We start from the raw sequence: 22,335 nt of genomic DNA, 5'->3' as shown, positions 1-22,335 counted from the left end.
CAAGCTCGCAGTGGGTTTTCTGCCAAGGCTACATGCTATGCCTGCCTACTGGTCTGTGGTCTCCTAGTGCACAACCACACACACACACACAGAGAGACAGAGAAAGAGAGGGTGGTTCCTCTGCATCCATACTTGATGTGAACCAGATCTCCAGTAGTGTTGGAACCCTGAAGTGCTTCATTAAGCCTGAAGTCCCCGTGGAGCTCAATTACAGTGACACACTACACTGACTCAGACCACAAACACACACCCTTGAGATTCTGTTTTCTCACAATTTACCCACCTTCAGCAGGTGGACTGAGCTTCCTCTCCCCCTTCTCCGCTGTCAACCACTGTTTTAGAAAAAAAAAACCTGCCTGGCCTATCGTCCATCTTTCTCCTCCCTCCAGCAATGTCAGCCACCCTGAGCTCCAGTCACAACCAGATCCTTTCCCACCTCTTTCTGCAGCCTGCCAGTCTCCCACAGCAGGCCCACTGCTGTGAGCCAGAGGTCAGCACAGGAGAAGCCAAAACTACTATTATTTCTGCGTAATGACCCAAGAGAAGGAAAGAGGGAGTCAGAGCAAGAAAGAGATATGAAGGTAAATGGGAGCTAGAAGTTCTGTCCGCTGTTTTTTTTTCTTTTTCTCACAGCCAACTAGTCCTCATTTCCCCTCTTTTCAGCTCTTTTTGTTCCTTTTGCTCTTTTATGATCTCCTGCACTTCCCCTCCTTGAAGTTTTATTACATAACTATCAGCTCAATCAACATATAGTTCAAATTATCTTAACTTTCTACCATTGAGGTCATGGGAAATTAAAGTGTGACCTCCACCTCAGCCATTATTACAGAAAAATGATTCATCTTTACTTGGGGGACTATATCTTCATGGCGCTCACAGGTTACTACGCTACTTTTTAATTTTCATTGTATGCATGTGTAAGCCTGTTTACACATGGTATTAACATGTGTCTTGGGTGATCCGCAAACAGGTGAATTATTAATTAGTAAAAGCTCTAAGTCTGTGTGCATCTCCGCATGCGTCTTGATTAACCACTTTTGATCAGATCAAGTGAGATCTGATCAAAAGTGGTTAATCAAGACGCTCTATATGCAAATTAACAAGTGAATCATTTCCATTTGCAAAGACCAAATGCATTGTTTTTACCTGCAGGAGGTTTACCGTGCTACACACACACTTACAGACTTCACTATTTGAAATAACATTTTAATGATATTTTAGTGTAGAGCTTCCTTGCCCCGTTCTCCCTCTGTTTGTATCATGAGACAAGCACCGCTAGGAGACCACTGCTGGGGAAATGTGAACTCTGTTGTGGGAACAGTTGTTATGAGTCCGCCCAGCCACACAAAAACAATGACAGGGCTAACTGCTAGCATCATACGGCTAACTTTACAGGATTAACAACAGAGTTGAGCCATTTACTGTTGTTGTGAATTTACTTGGACCGTTTAATAGCTGCTGCTGTGTTAGCTATTGCTAACCAGGCAGACATTGAACTGACCATTCCCCAGGAGTAAAGCAGCTCCAGAAACAGTCCCTCAGCTCTGCAACTGTGCAACTGCAGCAAATAAAAGTTTTCTTATCCGGTGGGGTGTCAAAGACGTCAGCTGGGTAGGTGCTGAAAGAATGTGGTCGCATGTGGCCCAGACTAACTCAAAATGTGTTCTGAGCGATTGGATCTGATCACCAAGGATGCATTACACAAGGCCTAGGACATCCTAGATACTTATAGATACTAGATACCTAGATACTTTTGCTCTAGAATAAAAGTTTTGGAAAACCTCTGTAGTTAGTTTTATTTCTTTTTCTCCTTGCCCATCCTCCTCCTCCTGTCTCACCTGTGTGGGTCGTCGATACTTTCTGCACGCAGTGACATGAGCGATGACGCTGGCATGGCTCTCCTTGCTTACATTGATGCCGTTCACCTTGATGATGCACTGGCCTGGGTGGAGACCAGCGATGGCTGCCACTGTGCCTGGCGTGAGACACAGATGAGCAAAACAGAAAAAGAGAGGCGTCAAGGGCAATAACTATTGCACGTTATCAAGCAGGTGGAAGCTGCATCAGGATGAAAAAAAAACACCAGCACACACACGCCCCCCCAAAAAATAACTGTCAAATCTTCCACATCCTGTACACAAAATTAGGTTGAACAACATTCCTTTTTCTTCTTTGTATTTACAACTTTGCTTCCTGTTTTGGCAGCGAAGGAGAAGTGCGAAGGAGAGCATGAAGAGGAGGGAAGTTGTTTATCTGGGGTAGATGTTGGGCCTCTCTGAGGGATGTGATTCAGACCATACTCTAAGAGATCTTCAAGGTTTACAGCTATCAAAAGGAAGTGCATGGCAGACTCAGTATTCCTCCTCATTTTATTCAAAGCTCCTTAAACACATAGCATGCATACCTCACACTGCAATATACAGAATCTGTACTCTTCTTGCCCAGAATTAAATAACTGAGCTGCACTCTTTTTTTCGCTGCTTTAATTGTGGTAAGAAAGTATATCAACAGAGAGGTCCACTGTATTTAATAATAGAATGGAAAAACAGGCTACAGTCCAACACAACAACAGGGCCAATAAGATAGGGAGTAAGACTGCAAGGACGTGTGGTACAAGATACAGCTCTCTAACTTTGTGTGTATGTGAGTGTATGTATCTATTTTTGCTTTCCTATCACAGACTGACATAGTGAAATAATTAGTAGGCCTCTTGACACTCCCTGCCTCAGGTAGATGCCTCTTTGGACAAATATCCTGGTAAGGGTGTGTGTGTTGAGGCGTTAACATTTGCTTAGTAGCACTAATATGGACATGACTGATCTGGCTAAAACTGGTAGCCTAAACTTTGGTACCTGTGTTGCGTAAAATGTGTGGGAAAAAAGTATTTATCTCATGCCTCCACTGAACGAAGAATCAGAAAATTCAGAAAAATTCTTGATGAACTGAAGTCATCAGAGTGCATATTTAACATTAAAACTACATAAAACATTTGTTTCCAGTGTTATTTATCCAGTCGTATGCTCAGTACTTACCAAACATAAAGCCTTTTTCACACTGAACTGAACAGGAAATGAAACTTATCTATGCTCTCTTCATAGCCCGACTCAATTGACAAAAACAGTAATTTTTTACCTCACTTAAATCAGGAGCTGCTGGTCTATCACTGTCTTCATCAGTAAGCTTGTTTGTGTTATTGTGTGAATTTTGTGTTTATAAGGATTAGTTTGGATTCACCAAAGTCACACAATAACACCAACAAACTAACTGACTGAGGCAGCAGTAGACCAGCAGCTCCCATTCCAGCAAGGTAAAATCATGTATTTTGTCAATGGAGTCTGGCTTTGAGGAGATCATAGATAAATTTCACTTTTATTTCAGTTTCCAGTCAGAAAAGGCCATCTGGTTTTGAAGTACCAAACATACAATATGATAAATAAGACAAGTTGTGTGAGAATTTGTAAACAGATGTTTTGATAAAGTTTTGTTGCTGAAAAGCATGGCTCCCTTATAACTTTAATTCATCAAGAATTCTCTCAGTTTCTGGATTCTCTGTTCACTGGAGGCCGGCAAGAAAGAGTTTTTGTCACAAATTCAACGTAACACAGGGTGAGTTAGTGATATACAAATGGTCATCTGGTCAGGTGAAGAATCCCTTAACCATGGCTTCTTCTTGTCTCTCAGTTTCTCTGCCTCTAATTGTTATTACCTGCTCCTACTGACCTTAGACACCAGGGGACAGCAGCTGTTATGACAGTCTAAGGGATTAGGGATCATCAGCTTTGTCTCAGGGGATCAGAGCATCTACTTGAACACACAGCAGGTTCCCAGGCAACCACATCATCAAGTCCACACATGCACACACACACAAAGTCACACACATACCCAGCACATATCCACCCTGTCATCCCATTTAGATTGCTTAAGGAAAAAACAGGATTCAATTCTCCTGAGAACACCCAGACAAGTCCATGGATTGCTTTTTGATTGGACCCTATCTCGTGCCAGCCCTGAAACCACTAGGAAAAAATGTGAATAGGTACATGTAAATGATTGTAATGTGGAAAGTGACTGATAACCAGCTAATTCTCCGTCTTGGCAGAGCCAGCACCAAGCCAGCTGAGCCACATGGAGTGCATGAGCGAGGAAAATTGGCCCTGTGTGGCCAAGTCATGCGCACCCCCAAAGACTGGCGTGGCATCTGCTCGCCAGCTGTGCCACAATAACAGAGCGGTTATGGGAGGCCTTTTTCTGATGAGGCCAGACACCTCGAGTAGCTATCTCTTACCTCTCCCAACAGCATGGACCACAGATGGACCAAAGCCACGAATCTGGAAACCCAACCCATCAGCCGAGTCTGGAATCTTCACCGTCCTGGGAATACGAGGAGGGAAAAGGATACAAGACAATATCTCTTTGATCATACCTTTACACGCATGCACACATTAAAGGTCCAGTGTGTAAGATTTATGGGGATTTAACAGTATCTGGCTGTAACAACTGTAGTTTGCAAGCAGCTTTAACTTCTTCATGTTAGAATTCCTTCAGTGTTCATAGTTCAGGAAGTTTTTACCAGGAGCTGAATTATCCACAGAGGTCTCTTTCTTTTGTTAAAAAAAGAGAGCCAGTGATCAATACTGGTAAAAGCACTGAATGAAGCAGTATAACGTTACAAATCAGTGTTTCTACAATGCTTTTCTGCTTGTTGGAGACAGCCACTAGCCAAGCTTCTGCTAATGTGTTCTCACCTTTTTTCTCTGATAACTTAAAATCAAGATGTTCAGGAGGTTTTTACCAGGTGATTTAAGCCGCTAAAAACTCTGAATAAAGCAGTTTACATAAAAAAACAAACAAAAAAATGTTTTTCCAACACTGCTCATCGCCAAGGGGCTGCTAACAGTGGTGGACAACATAAAAAATGGGATGGCCCTGTCTAGAGGCGGTGTTTGATTTGTCCGCCGTGGGCTATTGTAGAATCATGGTGGAGCAACATGGGGATCTCTGTAGATAAGGATCTGCTATCTATGTAGATATTAAAGGCTCATTCTAAGGAAATGAAAACACAACCATTCTTATTCTTCTATTATATTCCATTTCTGCCAGTATATCACCCTAAATCCTACACACTGGACATGCATTTAAAGAAATGACTTACTCTCTCGGCTTGGTGCTAACCAGCACCCTCAGGGGTCCCTTGCTATTAAAACACTGCCTAAGAAGTACTTCCACTTCAGAGAAAGGCCTGAGGAACACCAGGTCTCCATTTATGGCAAACAACTTCTTTCCCACCTCCAAGCCAGCCATCTTGCAATAGAAGAGAAGAAAAAAGATGATAAAAAAAGTATTGAGTCAAGCATCAGGTTTTGATGTCATGCAGAATCACAATGAAATGTTTGTCATTTTTAGCTTCAAGTTAACTTTTTGTTATAAAAACACCAATACTCCCAAAGGATTTCTATATATCACAAAGAAAAGAGCACACGCTCCGAGTCATAGGATGACTTTTATCTACGAGTATACAGCTGGATCCTGTTGCGGATTTCATTGTCTCAGCCTGAATATTTAAATCCAGACACACACAACCCTAGTCTCTATGCAATCCAGACCTTCCAGGCGCATTCAGTGCTACTTCAGGGCTGGAGGGAATTATGGGTCGTGTGCTCAGATTGATCACATTTGCCCACAAACTCTTCTGTCCCATTTTCATCCAGCAGATCAAAGCTAAACACCAAAGGAGACCTCAAAAATATGGCGCCCTTTAATGCGCTCTATTTCTGCATGAAAATTCTTCTAATGTTAGCATCCGTGTTCATCACCATAAAGCAGGTTAGAGGTTTAGATTTTTTTGAATGACTGATGACCGAACCACATTTTAACAACAAAAGGCTTCTGCTAACTGGAGCTCATCTACTTTAAAGGCATCACAGCCTTGCAGAATAACTTCTTGAAAACCAAATGAAATACAGCAGGAGGATGTTAAGTGACAAAGGGGATACGCTGAATCAGAGTCTTAGCGGCACAAAGCCAAAACACCTTCAGATGTTGGGGCCTACTTTACGTTACAGAAAGCTTACATGGATCTGTACAGTATGTATATCCACTTAGAAAGGACTCAGTTTGAATATGAATATCAATTTGTTAAATAAACATATATGTCCTGTTTTTTGGTAATTTCTGTTTTTTGTAGTTGTTTTTGGTCTCTTTCTAATTGTTTTGTGTCTCTTTCGAGATCGTTTGTATAGCTTCTTGTTGTTTTGTGTTTCTTTAAAGGTCAATGTGTGTCTTTGAGGTATATTTCTGTCTTTTTTGGTTATTTAGTTACTCTTTGAAATCATTTTGTGTCTCTGAAGTCATTTTGTGTCTCTTTCTAGGAGTTTTGTGTCTCTTTGTAGTACCTATGCATAGCTTTTTGTTGTTTTGTGTTTCTTTAAAAGGTCAATTTATGTGTTGTTGAGGTACATTTGTGTCTATTTTGGTCATTTAGTTACTCTTTGAAATTAATTTGTGTCTCTTTCTAGCAGTTTTGTGTCTCTTTGTAGTTCTTTTGTGTCCCTTTGAGGGAACTTGGTTCTCTCTCTGATCAATGTGTTAATTTGAGTGACATTTTGGGGATGAAGGCCAGGGGGCCTGTGCCGGATAGGCCCATTCAGTAATTCATCCATGTGGGTGCATTCTCACCTCAGCGGGTGAGCCCTTCTCTACAGATTTGATGATGGGGACTCTGTTCCTCTCCTCCAGGGTAAAGCCGTAGCCTCCATCACTGGGCCTTATCTGTAAAAAAAAAAAAAAAAAACGGCACGTCTCCCATCAGCAAAATCCCAAGCCAGCAGACCGAGACATTTTCACAGAGCACAAACACCAGAAGCAGATACTGGTACAAACAGATAGCAGCCATAGTAGTATTTGCTCACTCCTTGGAAAAGAATGCTTACTGAGGTATAAAATGGACTTTTGCAGAGTTATGACTTTTTTGCTTCTCACAGCTGTGTGCTTGCTAATGATTTACTGTGCCTTCGGTTTGTTCTGAGTTGTGGGTACATTATAGCTTGTTAGACAGACTGAGAGCTAATCAATCAATAAGCCACGAAGGAGTACTATTAGTGAGCACTCACCAGAAGAGACTTTGAGATGACGTTTTCAACTATTTTCAGGTCATGCTTCATAGGTTTGTGTTTGGTGTTGGAGCCCTCCATCTCCTCGTCAGCGAAGAACCGAAACAACAAAGGCTCGTCCTTGAATTCACTCTTTTCCAACACTGAAGGAGGTAACAACAAAGTCACGAGTGACTAAAAGTCAGAAAAACAAACAAACTGCTGAAATGAAAGTAGCTGAATAATCACATTTTTGGCAAATAGCTTTTTTAGACGAAGTTTCCTACCAGGATATTTTAAAGTTTTAGCCCCTTATCTACAGATCATGTATAAAAAGCAGTTTTGCTGACAAATTTCAAAAGTTTTGTTCAGAGAGTTTATTTATTGATACTGTTTTTGATTCTTGGATGATTTTTTCAGCTGTTCCAGCAAGGCGTTGGTTTCTATTAAAATAGGATTAAAATCAATGAGGAGACTTCTAAAACTCACTTGAGTTCTGAAATCCATCACAGTGAATATTAAATCTGCTGTAACTTTTTCATGGTGATGCATTTTTGCAAGAGTTTAGTTTTGAACTGTTCTGATCCTCAAAACTATCACGTGACTGACAAAAAATTATGATAAACTGCAGGGAAAAAAATGAAAACTAAGGGCAGTGTGGAATGGCAGAAAATGCATTAAAAGGCTATAATATGGAAGAAGTAGCAATAGAAGTAGAATTAGATACCTACTAACATTCACTTCATTCCCCTCAAGATCAGATATAGAACCGATAGGTTTAATAGCAACGTTGTCAGGCCAAATAGCTTACTGGCATGAATGGTAAAATTACCCTGACGGCTGTGGATGTGAAAGGAAGTTTGATGGCTGTGACCGTTACTGTATTTTCCATAGATGTGCTGGTAGTTTGTAGTGCAAGGCTTGAACTGTGGGTAGCTTCTAGCAGTTACATCACGAAGGTACAAGGAGACACGATGTGACTCATACTGTAGTGTGTATGATGTGGACTTTGGCATTAGGTAGGCGCAGAGTTAAAAACAAGCCTGACTCGCACAAACAAATTGTAACCATGGCTACTGACCATTTTTGCAGTTAATCTGACAAACATCCATGTGTTATCCGCCAAGTTCTCACAACTAAAGCGAACCATGCGTGTACCCTGGACTTGGTTAAGTCACACAAGTATGCATGAAGTTAATGATAGTATGCGTGAATACAGCCGTAGCCCCTAACCACACGCACACACATGCACACATACAAATTCATTCACTGGATTGGAAAAAAACTTCTATTCCTGTTGCGTGTCAAAGGGATTATAAGTAGAAGTGGAAAGAGAACAAGAGTGGTTGTGTTCTAAAACAGGATGCTAAATGCCAGGCGCCCTCTGTGCGGTTTCTCCGAAGCATTCAACTCTTATTTAGTCAATGATGGAGAGGATTCCACGGTTTGTGAACAGCGGGATGAGACATTTTTTTTTGGTCTGTTAAATTCCTCAGCGGTGTAAAGTGCCGTACCGTGGTGCATGAAGCCATTGTCGCACAGCTCCACCCCCAAGATCAGCGCCTCCTCCCTGGTCCTGCAGTCTCCCTGCACCAAACAAAACATGAGAAAGTGGATGCAGTGCAGAAAGGAGACAAGTTCAAGCAAAAAGAGTGGATAATGTAAATCAGAATAAGAGGAAAAAAGAAAAAGAGAGACAGAACAAAGGGCATTGTATGTTTAGCGAGCACCCCCCCCCCCATACCCCATATTCCTGCATCCAAAAGCCCAGCAGAGCTACTCTGCACTTGAACACAGCTAAAATCATGTCTGGACGGCAAAGTGTGACAGCTCTTGAAGTCCCACTGAAGGAGTAAGAACACACACATTCACTTTCATGCATACACAAACATGTGATGTCTGCCATTGATTCTGGGGTTGGGGCCATATACATTTCATTTCTTTGTTGTCATCCCGGACAGAACTATCAATCTGTCAGCCTCAAAGCTTCCTGTCAAAGTCAATAAAGCTCAGCTGTCGAATCAATTCTGCCTTTCTTTCTTCGTTTCCTTTCGGCTCCGCTGAGAGCCCCCAATCTGATGGCAAGAAACGCTTTGTTGTCTCAGTTTGTTTCCTTTGTTGCACATTTGAAGTGGCCTGCAAAACTGTATAATCCAATTGACTGATTATGCTTCATGTTATGTAATAATTAAAAAAAAAAAAAGACTTTCTGAATGACTACTTCTTGGAATCACTAATTTGGACAACATTATGTTTGACTCTGCAATGTATAATCATATTGTTACTTCCACTTAAAAGTTGATTAACAATAATATTGCTCATTCTTTACTGTGGATGAAGCTATATTGGGGTTGCCTTGCTCCAAACCTTTAAATCCGCCCACTCCACTGAGTTCGAGTTGACTATTTGTCTGGCATCAAGACATAACAGTGGTTTCTCAGTTAAAATAAACTAGAATTACCGCCTCGTGGTTGAATGCCTCCACAAACCAGAGAAGTTGCAGTTACAGTTTACAGTCATGTCTGTCCAGACTCACATGTAGCCATGACGGTAGACAATGCTTCAGATATGGATGTTGCTGCAAAGAAGCTACACATTCTAAAACATGGATGCTTCAACCCAGCAGCACAGAAAATCTACACAATCGCCACAAAATCAAGGTGGACACCCAAGATTAGTGTCACCAATTTAGTAATGTCTCCTCTTCTGTTCCTGAATTATGATGTTAAATAACAGCCAAGAAAATGTTATTGCAAAACATTCTGATGTCACAGTAAAGCTAAACTTTGTCCTTTTGGATATAAAATACCATGCCATCATGTCATTGTTTTATCATATTAGACATTTGTGTGAAATTTAGCATATGAAATCTTTATTTATGGTCAAAAGCATGTTTTATGAGGTCACAGTGACCTTGACCTTTGACCACCAAATTCTAATCATTTCATCTTTGAGCCCAAGTGGACCTTTGTACCAAACTTATTCCCTCAAGGCATTCTTGATCACGCTCATAAATATAGATGCAAAGCCATGGCTATCACTGGCTCAGAGGCATAAAAACTACCAATGAGTACTGCAGGGCAGACGTGATTTACCAATCAGCGCCACAGATGGGACTAACACATTTGTCAAGCCATTGTCGAGCAGTGTGCCAAAAATGGTGAGCCCTATTAACAAAATAGACACTGCTATTGAGGATGATCTAAACTGACGTCTTCTTACTTTTGCCAAACACTGTAATTTGTTTTACTTGGCTCCACTCGACTCTTTAAAATCACACCAAATCAGGTTTGTTGGCACGGCTACATATCAGTTTGGACTTAATAAAAACTGTCTCTGTTGACATGCTAGTCAGGTTCAAAACCCCTCCTCCACAGAAATCAAAGTGAAGAAACAGTCCATCAATAACAAAAGCAGGCCAGTTGCTATCACCTGCTGAGGTGATGTTCATGCTGAATGTGGGCAGTGGCTGATGTGATGGCTGTGGAAAGCTAGCTTTCTGGCTAATGTTAGTTGGCTTGCAAATAAATACCATGAAATGTGATGTTATTGGTAGATTTTTCATTTTCTTACTTTGTCCATTTTCCGACTCACTGCTATCCAGGCAGCATTTCTCATGATGAGCAGTTTGTATCTTCACGGCCAGTATCACATAATATGAGCTGGTTAAACATGGCAACAATCAAAATCTCCTCTACACATACTTGTTAGCAATTATTTGAGGTTGCGACTTTGCCAGTCAAAGTTCACCAAAGTTGAACTTCACATGATGCAAAGATGTGAGTCTGCTTTGCCAATGGATGCAAACGTTTAATTTGCCCCTCTGCTTGCATTAAATGGAACTGAACGGGAGGTGAATGTTTGCCAGTGTAAATTTTGCTCATGTGTGACTCTAAAGATGAAAACAGAGTGTAACGAGTGGACAATTCTGTCTTTCATCAGGCAAAAATTTGAGTTTACCTGTGCAATAAGCCAGTCTATGAGCTTGTTGGCCATCACCACTGATTTGTAGGTCCGCAAATGGTAGTCCTTATCCCTGCATGGGCAGAAAAGCAGAAAACCTCTTGAGAAGGATTATGAAAACAAAATTTCACTTTTAAACTTGGACTGCGCCAGGTTACCATTCAACTCTGTAATTCACTTAAACTGTAATAAATCCAGATGGTGAACATGTGGAGTAGTAATTCCTTAGTCTATTTAAAAACAAATAAGAGAAAGAGGCTGAAAGAGGGCTAATAATTCCCACTGTCAGCAGGGCGTGGTCACTTTTCAAGCACTGGCAGTTGCATCATAAATCTGAGTGTGTTTCTGACAGTTGGTGACAGCACAACAGCATTCCTCCGGGTATGGCTGGTAACGGTCCCTGTGGTGTTTGGCCCCGGGGTGCCCCATGTCCGTCTGGCGTTGCTGTTCTCAGTGTTACCCCCACTGCCGCACACAAACCCCGAGAATGTCGTCTGAAATGGAGCCGTGACTTTCCCATGAACACGGGGGCCTCCCCGGGGACACGCAGGGGCCGAGCTGCAGGCCGGGAAAGTCCAGAACCACCGTGACTTACACCACTTACACCACATGCAAACACTCACTCAGACACACAAGCAACCGCACATACACATGCCTGTCTTGCACACACACAGTTCAGACAAGTCAAACATGACATGTGGGCCAAGTTAAAGTCCAATCTCAGCTGTCTGGAGCTGTTCAGAAAGCGAAGCGTGAGAGGCCGAACGCTGCCCTGTTTCCTCCACAATGGAACATTCTGTTGCGTAACTGTATTTGACAGCCTGCGTTGGTCTCTGATGAGGTCGGTAGTGTTGGTATTAGCTGGTGAGGCACGTTGCCCTGCCGTGCCATGCATTAAGCAGAAGGACCAGAAGAGGCAATAGAAACCCTGTTTCCCCCTGAATGGGATACCAGAGAAAGGGAGATTGGGGCGACAGCGGCTGGTGCACAGTGAGGCTGTCAGAGTGAAAAATGGGGGGTAAACAGCGGTCCAGTGGGCAGCCATATGTCCAGCATGAGGAAACAGCAGTTTGAAGAGTAACAGAGGGAAAGGTCAGAGAGGTAGTTTTCTAACTTGCTGTCCAAAGAAGAAAGTTTGCTTTGACAATTTGTTGGGGGTAAATGGATGATGATGGCAAATGTTTTCAAATCATTCTTTAGAATATTTTATTCCGAGGATGCTGAAAGTTCAAGATTTAATAAACTGTTTCGGTCTTGATGAATTACTCAAGTACAGTGCGTTAGTTATTTTGAAAATCCTGCGGATGCATCCAGAAATATCGAGTTTCTCGAGGACTCATCAGCATAATGAACAATACTTGTCAATATTTATCAGACGCTGAACTGAAATGCCAGTTTTTCCATTCTGTGTGAGGATAATTTATGAGTGACCTTCGCTGTATTATGTGAGTTTGCAGCCTCTCTATGTGAAAATGTCTTCTCATTACATTATTTTCAGTCATGCAATAAAATACCACTTTTAGCAATCATATAACACTTAACACATAATTACTATCTTAATACAGAACAAAAGAGAAAGAATACAAGAAACAAAAAATCAATACAAGACACAAGGGCTCATTCTTAAAATAGGTGTCGTAGCAGTAAGCAGTCCCAACTCAAGGTCCACTTATCAGCTTTTCCTGACGCTTTCGACCAAACAGATGTTCCTCATCTGCATGAAAGTTTGATCATCTAGTACTTCACAAAGCAACCCAAGGCCCTTTTACTAGCATATACTAATAAATGGTAATCTATGCAAAATAAAGTACATTAATTGCAATAAATGCTGAATATGACAAGTATTTAAAAGACATGGTCCACAGAAATTAGTCATTCACTTGATTGTCTGATAAATCTAAATTATTTATATAATTTATAACTGGACTCCATATATTCTGTATTCTCTTTACCCTTTAATATGTAAGTTATCATTTCTAATATAATGCTTGATAACGTCAGTCTTATCCTTTGATTAGTGCTTGGCCTTTCAAGGATTTTCCATAAAAGTGAAATAGATTTGTTTGCATAAAGCAAGCTAAGGTCTATAAAATGATCCCCATTGCTTTATTAAACGCATAATAGTGTGTACCAATTATTAGCCAGGAGTGGACATTTCAAACTGCACAATCAGATTCCTTGGAGCTTTTCTAGTGAGGACAGTGGGGTGTGAGGGGGGCTCAGAGGCTGTGTCGGGGTTGCATAGTGTACGTTCCCCCCTTCTCTTCATCTCTCTCACTCTGCCAGGAAATTATACCTAATTAGGCAAGGGCTGGTTGCTCCAATTAAACTCTGGCATTCCCAGGCCCTGTGATGCATTGTACCGGGCTCTCAGTGAGAACACACTGCACAGATACACTGGTTAACAACACACTCGACTCTAGTACACCAACAAGAGCTTTTACGTCAAGAGGTTTGGCCTCGACACAAATGCCGATGGACTAAATGCTGACACACACACACATACAAAATCAGCCTTTAGGCTTTTAGTAGTTGGATCAAACAGAAATACGGAGAAGTGTCTATGCTGGAAACATGCAGGTTCAGCGTGCCCCCTTCCAGCTATGGCACAGTTTTATTGGTGTGAAATTAAAGCTTTTCTCCAGGCCATTTGAGATCCAGCATAAACAGGCAACCTTGATGCTGTGCTTTGCGGTAAAACACATTAGCAGCCTGCTCCTCACACACTGTTCAAATGGAGTTTTACAAAAACAACACTGAAAACCAAAGCATGCCAGCAAATTACTCCTATAAAATGAGATTGCTCCACTTCTAACTCTGTTAGACAAAAGGATGTTTCATCGCATGTGCCAGAATTGCTCAGAAAACACCTGTTTCACATTTTGGTTTTAGTGACTATTTCATGAGCATGCTGGATTTTTCTGCTTTCATTTGTTTACACTAATTACCCCGATAAGATGACTAACTGGGAGCTTAGTTTTATCATTCCAAGTGTGTATCTGAATGACATGAGATGGTAAACAGAAGTTCCGACTTTAGCACTGAAACTTTCAAAACAACAGCGCTATTTTGCACCATTTTGGATGCTGAAGAATTGGAATTACTGTTAGCCTCCTGCAGCATGACTCCGTGTCAGGCCTTTCAGAGAGAAGGATCAATATGCTGTCAGTCACACTCAGTGAAATGTGTAAGACCTGTGTATTGTAACTGAGTGGCCCTTTGAAATGCTTTATAACAGAAATTAGTTTTTATGTGTGATGAATAGTTTGAGCCAAGTGAATGACACAAAATTACCTGTAGGTTTCAATGAAGAAAAAGGGCCAAAACAACAATCTCGAGTTTGAAATTGAGTTTGCTTAGTTTTAACAGAGATGCAACATCAGTAGCTGTTAAAATATTAATAGCACTTTTAGGACTTCTGATCCATGTTGGCTAAAGTCAAAAACAAAGCTGATTTTTTTAAATGGGGTTGTATCAGGTATTTATACATAAATGGCATTCAGAATATCCAGAGTTTGTACCACCACAGAAGCTAAGCAGTATAGTTTAATTTTAATTTGAATTTTGTTGCTGGCTTTTTAGGTGGCAAAAATTTTGCCACTGCCCACATCCACAGCAGTTCATTGCTTTGCTTCTCACTATCGCTTTCAGGCTTGACCGCAACTTTCAATGGAAGACCATGTGATAAGGTTGAAAACTCCAGAAAAAGCTAGGTAAAGGGCCTTGAGTTGGGATTGTTTAGTAAAGTACTATTAATATGATCAAACTTTCATGCAGATGAGGACCATCTGTTTGGTCGAAAGCCTCAGGAAAAGCTGATAAATGGACCTTGAGTTGGGACTGCTCACTGCTACAACACCTATTTTAAGAATGAGCCCTTGTGTCTGTGACAACGTGCTATTAAATGCTGAAAATGAACTCTTAAAAGCAGCAAGAGAGATTCATCTCAATGTTAGCCATTTATCTGTGTCACACATGCACCCAAACCACTTATAACATCTGATAGACTCAATCTTCCTCACCACATCTGTGTTTTGAGACCGGGCAGATAAAACCTGCCGAGCTTGATCACCCACAGGCCCCGCCACACTCCATCACCATCTGTGTCAACTCCTCTTAAGTCAGCTCCTCTTTAAAAACAATGAGCTCATAGTTCATTGTGATATTTCTTTACTCCAACTGCTTTGTGGTGGAGTTATTTTTAGGACTAAGAGACAGATGCTAAGCTACTGGGGCCCCACCTGGTTGGGTTGTTGAGAGAAAATGGTAGCCTACCTGATGACTGGAGTGAAGAGGCTGTGAAGACGGCAGAAGAGCCGAACACCCTGAGAAAAACAAGTATAGAGATTTTGATTAGGTCAGTGATAGAAGTGCTAAATGTGATTTTTATTAACTTAGGCTCTCTGTTACCTTAGATATCACATCGTGCATGTCACTTCTGGGGTGGTAGGTGCCGTCGTCGTAGCGAAACCGATACAGCACAGGCTCAGGCTTGAACTGGTGTTTGTCTGTGACTGAAAATGTAATTCAGAACTTGAGTAGGTTTCTGAAAGGAGAAGTGCCCGAATGAAACACCAAAAAATAAAGCCTCAAACCCCAGAGGGGTGTTATTATTCTTGCTTCATATCTGAAAGTATAAGAGGTTTAAAAACATATTCAAGCCAAGCAGGACTGCATGGTGAAACAAGCTTTCCAGACAAGAGGAGGACTCAAACCTCATACAGTGTGGTCACAGATAACACAGCTGCTCAGAACTCCCTGCTCCTCTTGCTCTAGGGGACTTTGTCGAAGGCCCTCCAAAACAGTAATAACAGTTGGCTCTGTATTCTTGGCTGCAGCCGTGCGGGTTCCATTAAAGGTTTTTATGAAAAGATATTCTATCGTTTTCCACATGGGCACTTCTAACAGCACTGGGAGAGAGCTCAGAGGGGCTCGGAGTTAGTCTACTCTGTCAGGAACGACTCAAAAGCCCAATCTCATTTCTCTGTGAGGAAGCAATAAAGCACCCCCAAGTGATTCAAGATACAACTTGGCTTGAGGCCGTACTCTTTTGAGGAAAAAAAAACATGCAGAGCAGTATGCGCAATTTAGTGTGAATGCAAAGCATTAGCCAGCTTAAGCCTCATGCACCAAATACACTTGTTACCTAAAGCCACAGAACAGCCACGGAGCAAATATTACACAAACATTACAGCGGGAAGAGATTAACATTTATAATCCCTTACCTAAACATTGTGTCAAGGGGGTGTTTAAATGGGACACCTGCTAAGACATAAATAAGACAGCTGTGTCTGCATTGTAGGCTCAAGCCCGGGAGTGAAAGTGTTGTGAAACTGCTTGTTGAATGAGGAACATTCATTAGATACGGCTGGACGTTAGGTCAGGCAATGACATGCTTTTCATGCTCTACACAGTGCAGCATGACGTAAATTAGACTGTGGTAGATTTGGTTATAGACAGAAAACAGCAGAGGATGATGAGGCAGGTTTATAGTAAGAGAAAATAAAGAACCAATATCAGGAAAACTGACCATGGTGGATGATGCCATTCTCCAGCAGAGCTTGACCCAGGTGAACCCCTTCTTCTGGGTTGCCTGTCTCACCGATTTCCATCAGCCAAGACACGAACTCACTGGGGAAAACACAAAAGACAACACCAACATAATGAAGCACATGCTCACTCAGGGATAACACAACAAACTAATACAAAATACCCACGGGAAGTCCCATCACACCATAAAAGGGAGGGTGCCTGATCAGCGGAGAGAGGTTTGAATTCACCCTTGATAATCTGTGAACTGGAAAAAAGTGGTGGCCTTTGCCATCATTACAGAGAGCCTTACAGACACTTACTCTAAATTGATGCAACTGTGGCAACAAAAACCATCTTGGCAAAAAAAAGGATGATTTATTTATTACTGGGGGCCACATGTTTGTTAAAACAACCACTAGGCTTTAGTTTGTTTTGTCTGGGTTAATTCTATTTATTTTTCGATCAAGGATCTAACAGGATGAAATCCGAACAGTTTAATTGGATCTTGGGAAGTTCATGATGGAAACTGCCAGAATGTTTTGCTCTGCATCATTTACAACAGTGAACAGGAAACAAACAAACTGCCAGTTCAACAAACACAGCATCCCATCTTCTAAGGGCCTGAATGAGCTAAATGGGATAATGCTCCATAATTGAGAGAGAGAGAGAGAAAGAGGACAAAATAAGAAGAGAGAAAGAGGACAGGCAGAGTGGCAGTGGCCTATCAGATTACATCCTCAATGTCCTGTCTCCCTACAAAAGACAAACAAACACAGCCAGCAGCACCACTGGAATCCTGTGGAATTGACTTCCAGGCCATGACGGAGGTGGTCGGGTGTCAGCATCGAGCCAACAGGGGCAATTACAAACGCTTTCAGAGAAACAACTGACCAAACACCCCACCTCCGTCCGTCACTCTTTAACCACTCACCCTTGGCGTTTTTTCTCTCCACAACAGACCACAGGGGAAAAACACAAGTCTATAACAACGTCAATTTGTCAACCTCTGTACCTTAACCATGGAAGGAAAAACACAGTGAAAGTTTGGACGTTGCAGTTCTCATGGCCTCGAACGGATCAGGGTCACATGTGTAATAAACAGTTCCATGCAACTGAAAGCCGTACATTTAAGACTCAAAACTTAACGGATGAATCATTTGAGATTCTGACTATTGGTGTTTGCTCTTCACTTACTTTAACTGAGCCTTTAAAGGCCCTCACAAACAAGTGATTTTTCTTTGAACTTCTAATTATGAGAGATGTGAGTCCTAAATGAACACTAAAATGTTCTGCCAAAGTAAAAAGATCTATTAATTCATTCACATGGGATTTCTGTATTAACGTTGTTTTTGTTTGTACCGCTCTTACTTGTTTGGAAAGTTGGAAAAAAGGCGATAGCACAATGTCACATAATGATCATACATTAAGGTGATTAGGGCTAACATCTTCTGGTCGGTTGACGATTGTTTGGCCGACATGCTCTTGTCATTGGTCGGACACTAGTAACACTTGTTTACTTTAATAAGGCTGCATGTCCACCAAAGCTTTTTCCCTCACAGGAAATGGCAGTTGTTATTCAGGACTTGTACATGTAAGTGACATTTGTGGTATTTTCCACTTGCTTGATCAGACTACTGCATGAGGAATTCCACTTGCCTGAACGCAGAACTACATCTATTAGACTTGGTGGCTACCAGTCTAATTTAATTAAAATAACATGAATATATATATATATATATATATATATATATATATATTTAGCTGATTGGTATGAGGAGTATTTAGCTGATTGGTATGAGGAGTTGGTAAAATTTCTGTCAACCAAGATTTTCTATGGTTTACTACAGCCCTAGTAGGAATTACTGACCTTTGGAGGTGCAAGTAAGAGGATTTTGTTGCCTCTTGTTTCCTACCTCCATGCTAAGCTTGCCAGCTGCTCGTTGTAGCTGCATTTGGTGGACAGACGTGAGAGTGATATCAATCTTCTTATCAGTAAGAAAGCAAAAAAGAGTGGAATTCCCAAAATGTCAAACTATTGCACTATATTACAATAATAAAACCCAGACACTATCTATTGTGCAATAACGGTAAAGTATATTAACTGTTGTTTGAATATGTCTCCCTGCTCTACGTACAAAATGCTGTCTACTCCCACATGCAGTAAAAGCTGTCTTTTTATTCAGTTTCGGCTTAAAAGTATCATTTGTGTGCTGAAAGAGCCAAAAGGTGGATTCCAAGTAATGTCAAAAAGAAAGAGCGGAGGCTGACAAAGACAAAGGGAATTTCTTACAGGATGTCTAACCTTTTCATTGAGCTCTTAAAGGGCTTTTCATCAACATCTATCACAACAAGCAGACACTATTGTCTGTCATGTGCAGAAAAAGACCCGCATTTTGAATTTCTTTTGTTTTTCTGTTTATTCCAGGCAGGTTTAAAATTGAATGATAACTGCAAGCTAGGTGGCTGTCACACACATTTTCTTTGATGAATTACACTGTTGCAGGAACCGAACCACAAATGATCATACCACTTAAAGGGGAGGAGCCCGAGACCCAAAAATAGCCTTAGGCCTTTAAAAAAAAAAAGAATCAAAAAGAGAAAGAGGAGGCGTGGAAAGAGAACACAAGCGTTTCACAATGGAGGGAGTGGGCTGAGCCGAAGCCATAGGCAATGTGGCTTTCATCAGAGACATACCATGCTGGTTCCAATTCACCAATTACGCCTACATGTAATCATCTCCATAATCATCTGAGACAGAGGAAGTACAGCGGGGCGAGAGGATTCTTTACAACCACAAGTGGTCATCCAGGTGTTGGCCTAGCTGTATATAGCGGGATAGGTTTCCACAAGGAGATTCCCTGAGCTGCTTTCTCGCCATACAATCTCTTCAGAATCAACGATGTGCCCAGATATGGCCAAAGTTTGATCCTTTTAATCTTTTTAGCTGACAGATCCATTCCTCCTCCAGACCGCAAAGGATCTGGTGTTGTCTGCATGGACCAATGGAGAAAGTAACTCCTCATTTCAAACCACCAGGCGATGTAACATGGCCACAACTATGCCCAACTTAACTTTCTGGTTGTTTTTTTTCTCTCTCTTTCTCTGTTATTTTTAAAAATAACAGGGATTTTGAAGTGACCGTTTAAACTCGGATGATTTTCAGCGTGATTATAACCAGTCAAAACATCTCCGTAAAAATTTAAAACAAATGGAAAACACAGGTCACTTTAAAAAGTAGTAAGGCGTTTACAAGGAAAATTTGTAACGGGATTACAAGAGTCAAGATAGAAGGGTGGTTTAAATAACATCTAGCCAACACTGTCATGTGAAAATGTTTTATTTTATTTCCCAATGATTTTTAAATTGCACGGTGTCATCACTCTATAAAAAAGCCCTCACATAGAATGTTCAAGCATGGAGAGCTTTTTCGGCTGCAGCCAGATGTTTGTAGATTTTATTACCCTGATCCAGTTTTGTCACCTTCTAAGTCTCACAGTATGTGCTTCCCATGATGTCGGAGGAATGGACATAAGGTCTGAGATTACAGGCTTTTGCGCTTTCCCAGCACAGGAGAGACAGAGGTGTGACATCTCATCAAGATTTTCTGTTAAAAAATTTCAGGCTCAATAAAAGGAACCAGGTTTCTCACAATACCAGAATTTAAAACTTCAATACTAGCATAAAAAAACAAAACAAATTTTCGACACATTATTCTGTTGATACCACGGCAATAAGAAAAAAAAACTCCTAGGCAAACAATTTTTTTTTTTCGTTTTCTCTTTTCTGAACATATGCCTAGTGGTAGGTTCGTTGCTGGAGAGAATACCTTAACAGTCACAGGTTGAGGACCAGCTGATTTTCTTCCCTGCTGTTTCATCTGTGCAGCCTTGGGTTAAAAATCTGATTCTAGATCTAATTTTTTAATAGCCTTACTTTTGATACTATCAGATAATGAAGATTGTGTTCTTTTAACCACAAGGTATCTAAAAACTGACACACATACAGTCACAGACAACCACCCCATTTGATAAGATTGCTCCTAATTCAAGGATCTACATCTGAAAAGATTTTGCTTGTTAGCTATAATTAGGATCCTTAAGGCCTGTGTCCACCTAGCATTTTTGTTGGGTTTTTTTCTCAGCGCTAGCATCTTGTTTGCAATTGTTTCCTATAAGGTCTGGTGGAGCAGATCAGCCTGTGGACGCTGGATGCTGCTGGTTAGTGTTGTGATTTTATCACCACACTGTTGTACGTTTTGTGGTCAGCCCTCTGTTAACGTAGCATCACGAAATCACGTTAGCTTGCTGGCTAATGCTGATGTCAAGATATCGTTGTCATGGAAACAAAACCCACACACAGCATGTCGTCTAAAAAAAAACGCTGGCAGTGCTCTTTCATGAAGCGCTGGGATGAAGCTCCCTGCCTCCGCTTTTCTGCTGAAGAAAAACACTATGTGGACACAGAGTTTTAGCTGTCAGCTAAAGTTTGGAATATAATCGTGGAGAAGATTAAAACTATGATCAGAAGCTCATGAACTAAATATCAAAAATAAACTACTCAGCATTTCCCCCTTGAACTCCCTCAAGGACCCCTGACGGCCCCCGGACCTCTTGTTGAGAACCACAGCTCTTGACAACTTTAAAAAGAGCATCATATCACAGCAGATGTTTTTAGGATCTCATGGTTCTGGTTCTCTTGTACATGACTGACTGCAGTTAGATTCTGTGCCCCCTTAATATTGGATTTTGAGGTATTTGAATTTTTAGTGTTTCTGGACAGGGTTGAACTTTGGGCAAACTCAGTTCGAACCAGCTTTTTTACTCATTTACTTGCATGAAACTCTGGCAAGCCAGTATGAAGGCAAGACATCTACATCTTATATGATAAAAGCAAAATACTGAAATGGGGACATCAACTCATGCATGCTTAAAATAGATCAAGGACAGACTTTTTAAGCAAAGCACCCTTTACAGTAAATCCTCTCACCTATCAGCAAGTGGAGGGTAGACAGGCATGTTTAGACTCGAGAAAAGTAAACATGGAAAGTGTACTGTGGAAACTCAAGGACAAGAAACAATGAACGTGTTACACAGACAGACACACCTGCACTGTCTACTCGAAATTACATTTCTAAATTACTAAATTGCATTCATAATAAGACTGTGGTGACAATGTAATTGCTGCCTGCATTTTGTTTAAAAACAACATTTTTTGAGTTAATGAAACGTTACCTTTAAGTGCAGCGCTGGAGGTGGTCGGGGTGGGTGGCCAACATGTAAAATGTAGGTTTGCGTCTTTGTCTTATGCTGTGTTCGAATTGTGAGCAACGCAGCAACAGGCTTCTAGTCATTTTAGTGGAAGCTGTTGACATGAAACTACAAACTGTCGCCTGACGCTTGTCGCTGTGGTGAGGTGTGACGCGCTGCAATTCAAAGTTAAGCACTTTTTTTTCAGGACTTCAATGACATGGTGAAGCATTAACCAATCATATGGTTTTGTTTCTCGCTGTGGTTCTGTGTTACTTAGCTTAGATAGCTGACTCTATGTTAGCTTTCTGTGACTTGAGGTGCACACCAGGACGCAATGGAGCAGCAAAATGTGAGGTTAAAATGGGGCTCAGATCATTGACTAAACACAAATCTATTTTTGACCAAACACAAACTTTAGATGACGCTCAGTCGGAGCGCATTGTTTAGCAGACACACACAAGCTTTTGACGACTTAAGAAACACTCAAACTGTGACTCTGTTGC

At 41.2% G+C, this 22,335-nt stretch overlaps 1 protein-coding gene across 1 annotated transcript in view; it reads right to left on the bottom strand.

The window, feature by feature from the left end:
- Positions 1 to 22,335, bottom strand: part of prex2 (phosphatidylinositol-3,4,5-trisphosphate-dependent Rac exchange factor 2) — a 115,989-nt gene that overhangs the window by 54,301 nt on the left and 39,353 nt on the right. The window contains exons 11-20 of the mRNA XM_042510369.1: positions 16,582 to 16,682; positions 15,462 to 15,565; positions 15,327 to 15,376; positions 11,049 to 11,124; positions 8,603 to 8,675; positions 7,110 to 7,252; positions 6,676 to 6,768; positions 5,153 to 5,301; positions 4,286 to 4,371; positions 1,839 to 1,975 (exon numbers count right to left, since the gene is read on the bottom strand). Coding sequence (XP_042366303.1) covers positions 1,839 to 1,975; positions 4,286 to 4,371; positions 5,153 to 5,301; positions 6,676 to 6,768; positions 7,110 to 7,252; positions 8,603 to 8,675; positions 11,049 to 11,124; positions 15,327 to 15,376; positions 15,462 to 15,565; positions 16,582 to 16,682 — 1,012 coding nt within the window. The remainder of the gene's footprint in view (positions 1 to 1,838; positions 1,976 to 4,285; positions 4,372 to 5,152; positions 5,302 to 6,675; positions 6,769 to 7,109; positions 7,253 to 8,602; positions 8,676 to 11,048; positions 11,125 to 15,326; positions 15,377 to 15,461; positions 15,566 to 16,581; positions 16,683 to 22,335) is intronic.

The sequence above is a fragment of the Plectropomus leopardus genome, chromosome 21, assembly GCF_008729295.1.
Source record: "Plectropomus leopardus isolate mb chromosome 21, YSFRI_Pleo_2.0, whole genome shotgun sequence".
Taxonomy (NCBI): domain Eukaryota; kingdom Metazoa; phylum Chordata; class Actinopteri; order Perciformes; family Serranidae; genus Plectropomus; species Plectropomus leopardus.
The sequence above is the reverse complement of the archived record's forward strand: the minus strand, read 5'-3'. Positions and strand labels throughout refer to the sequence as shown.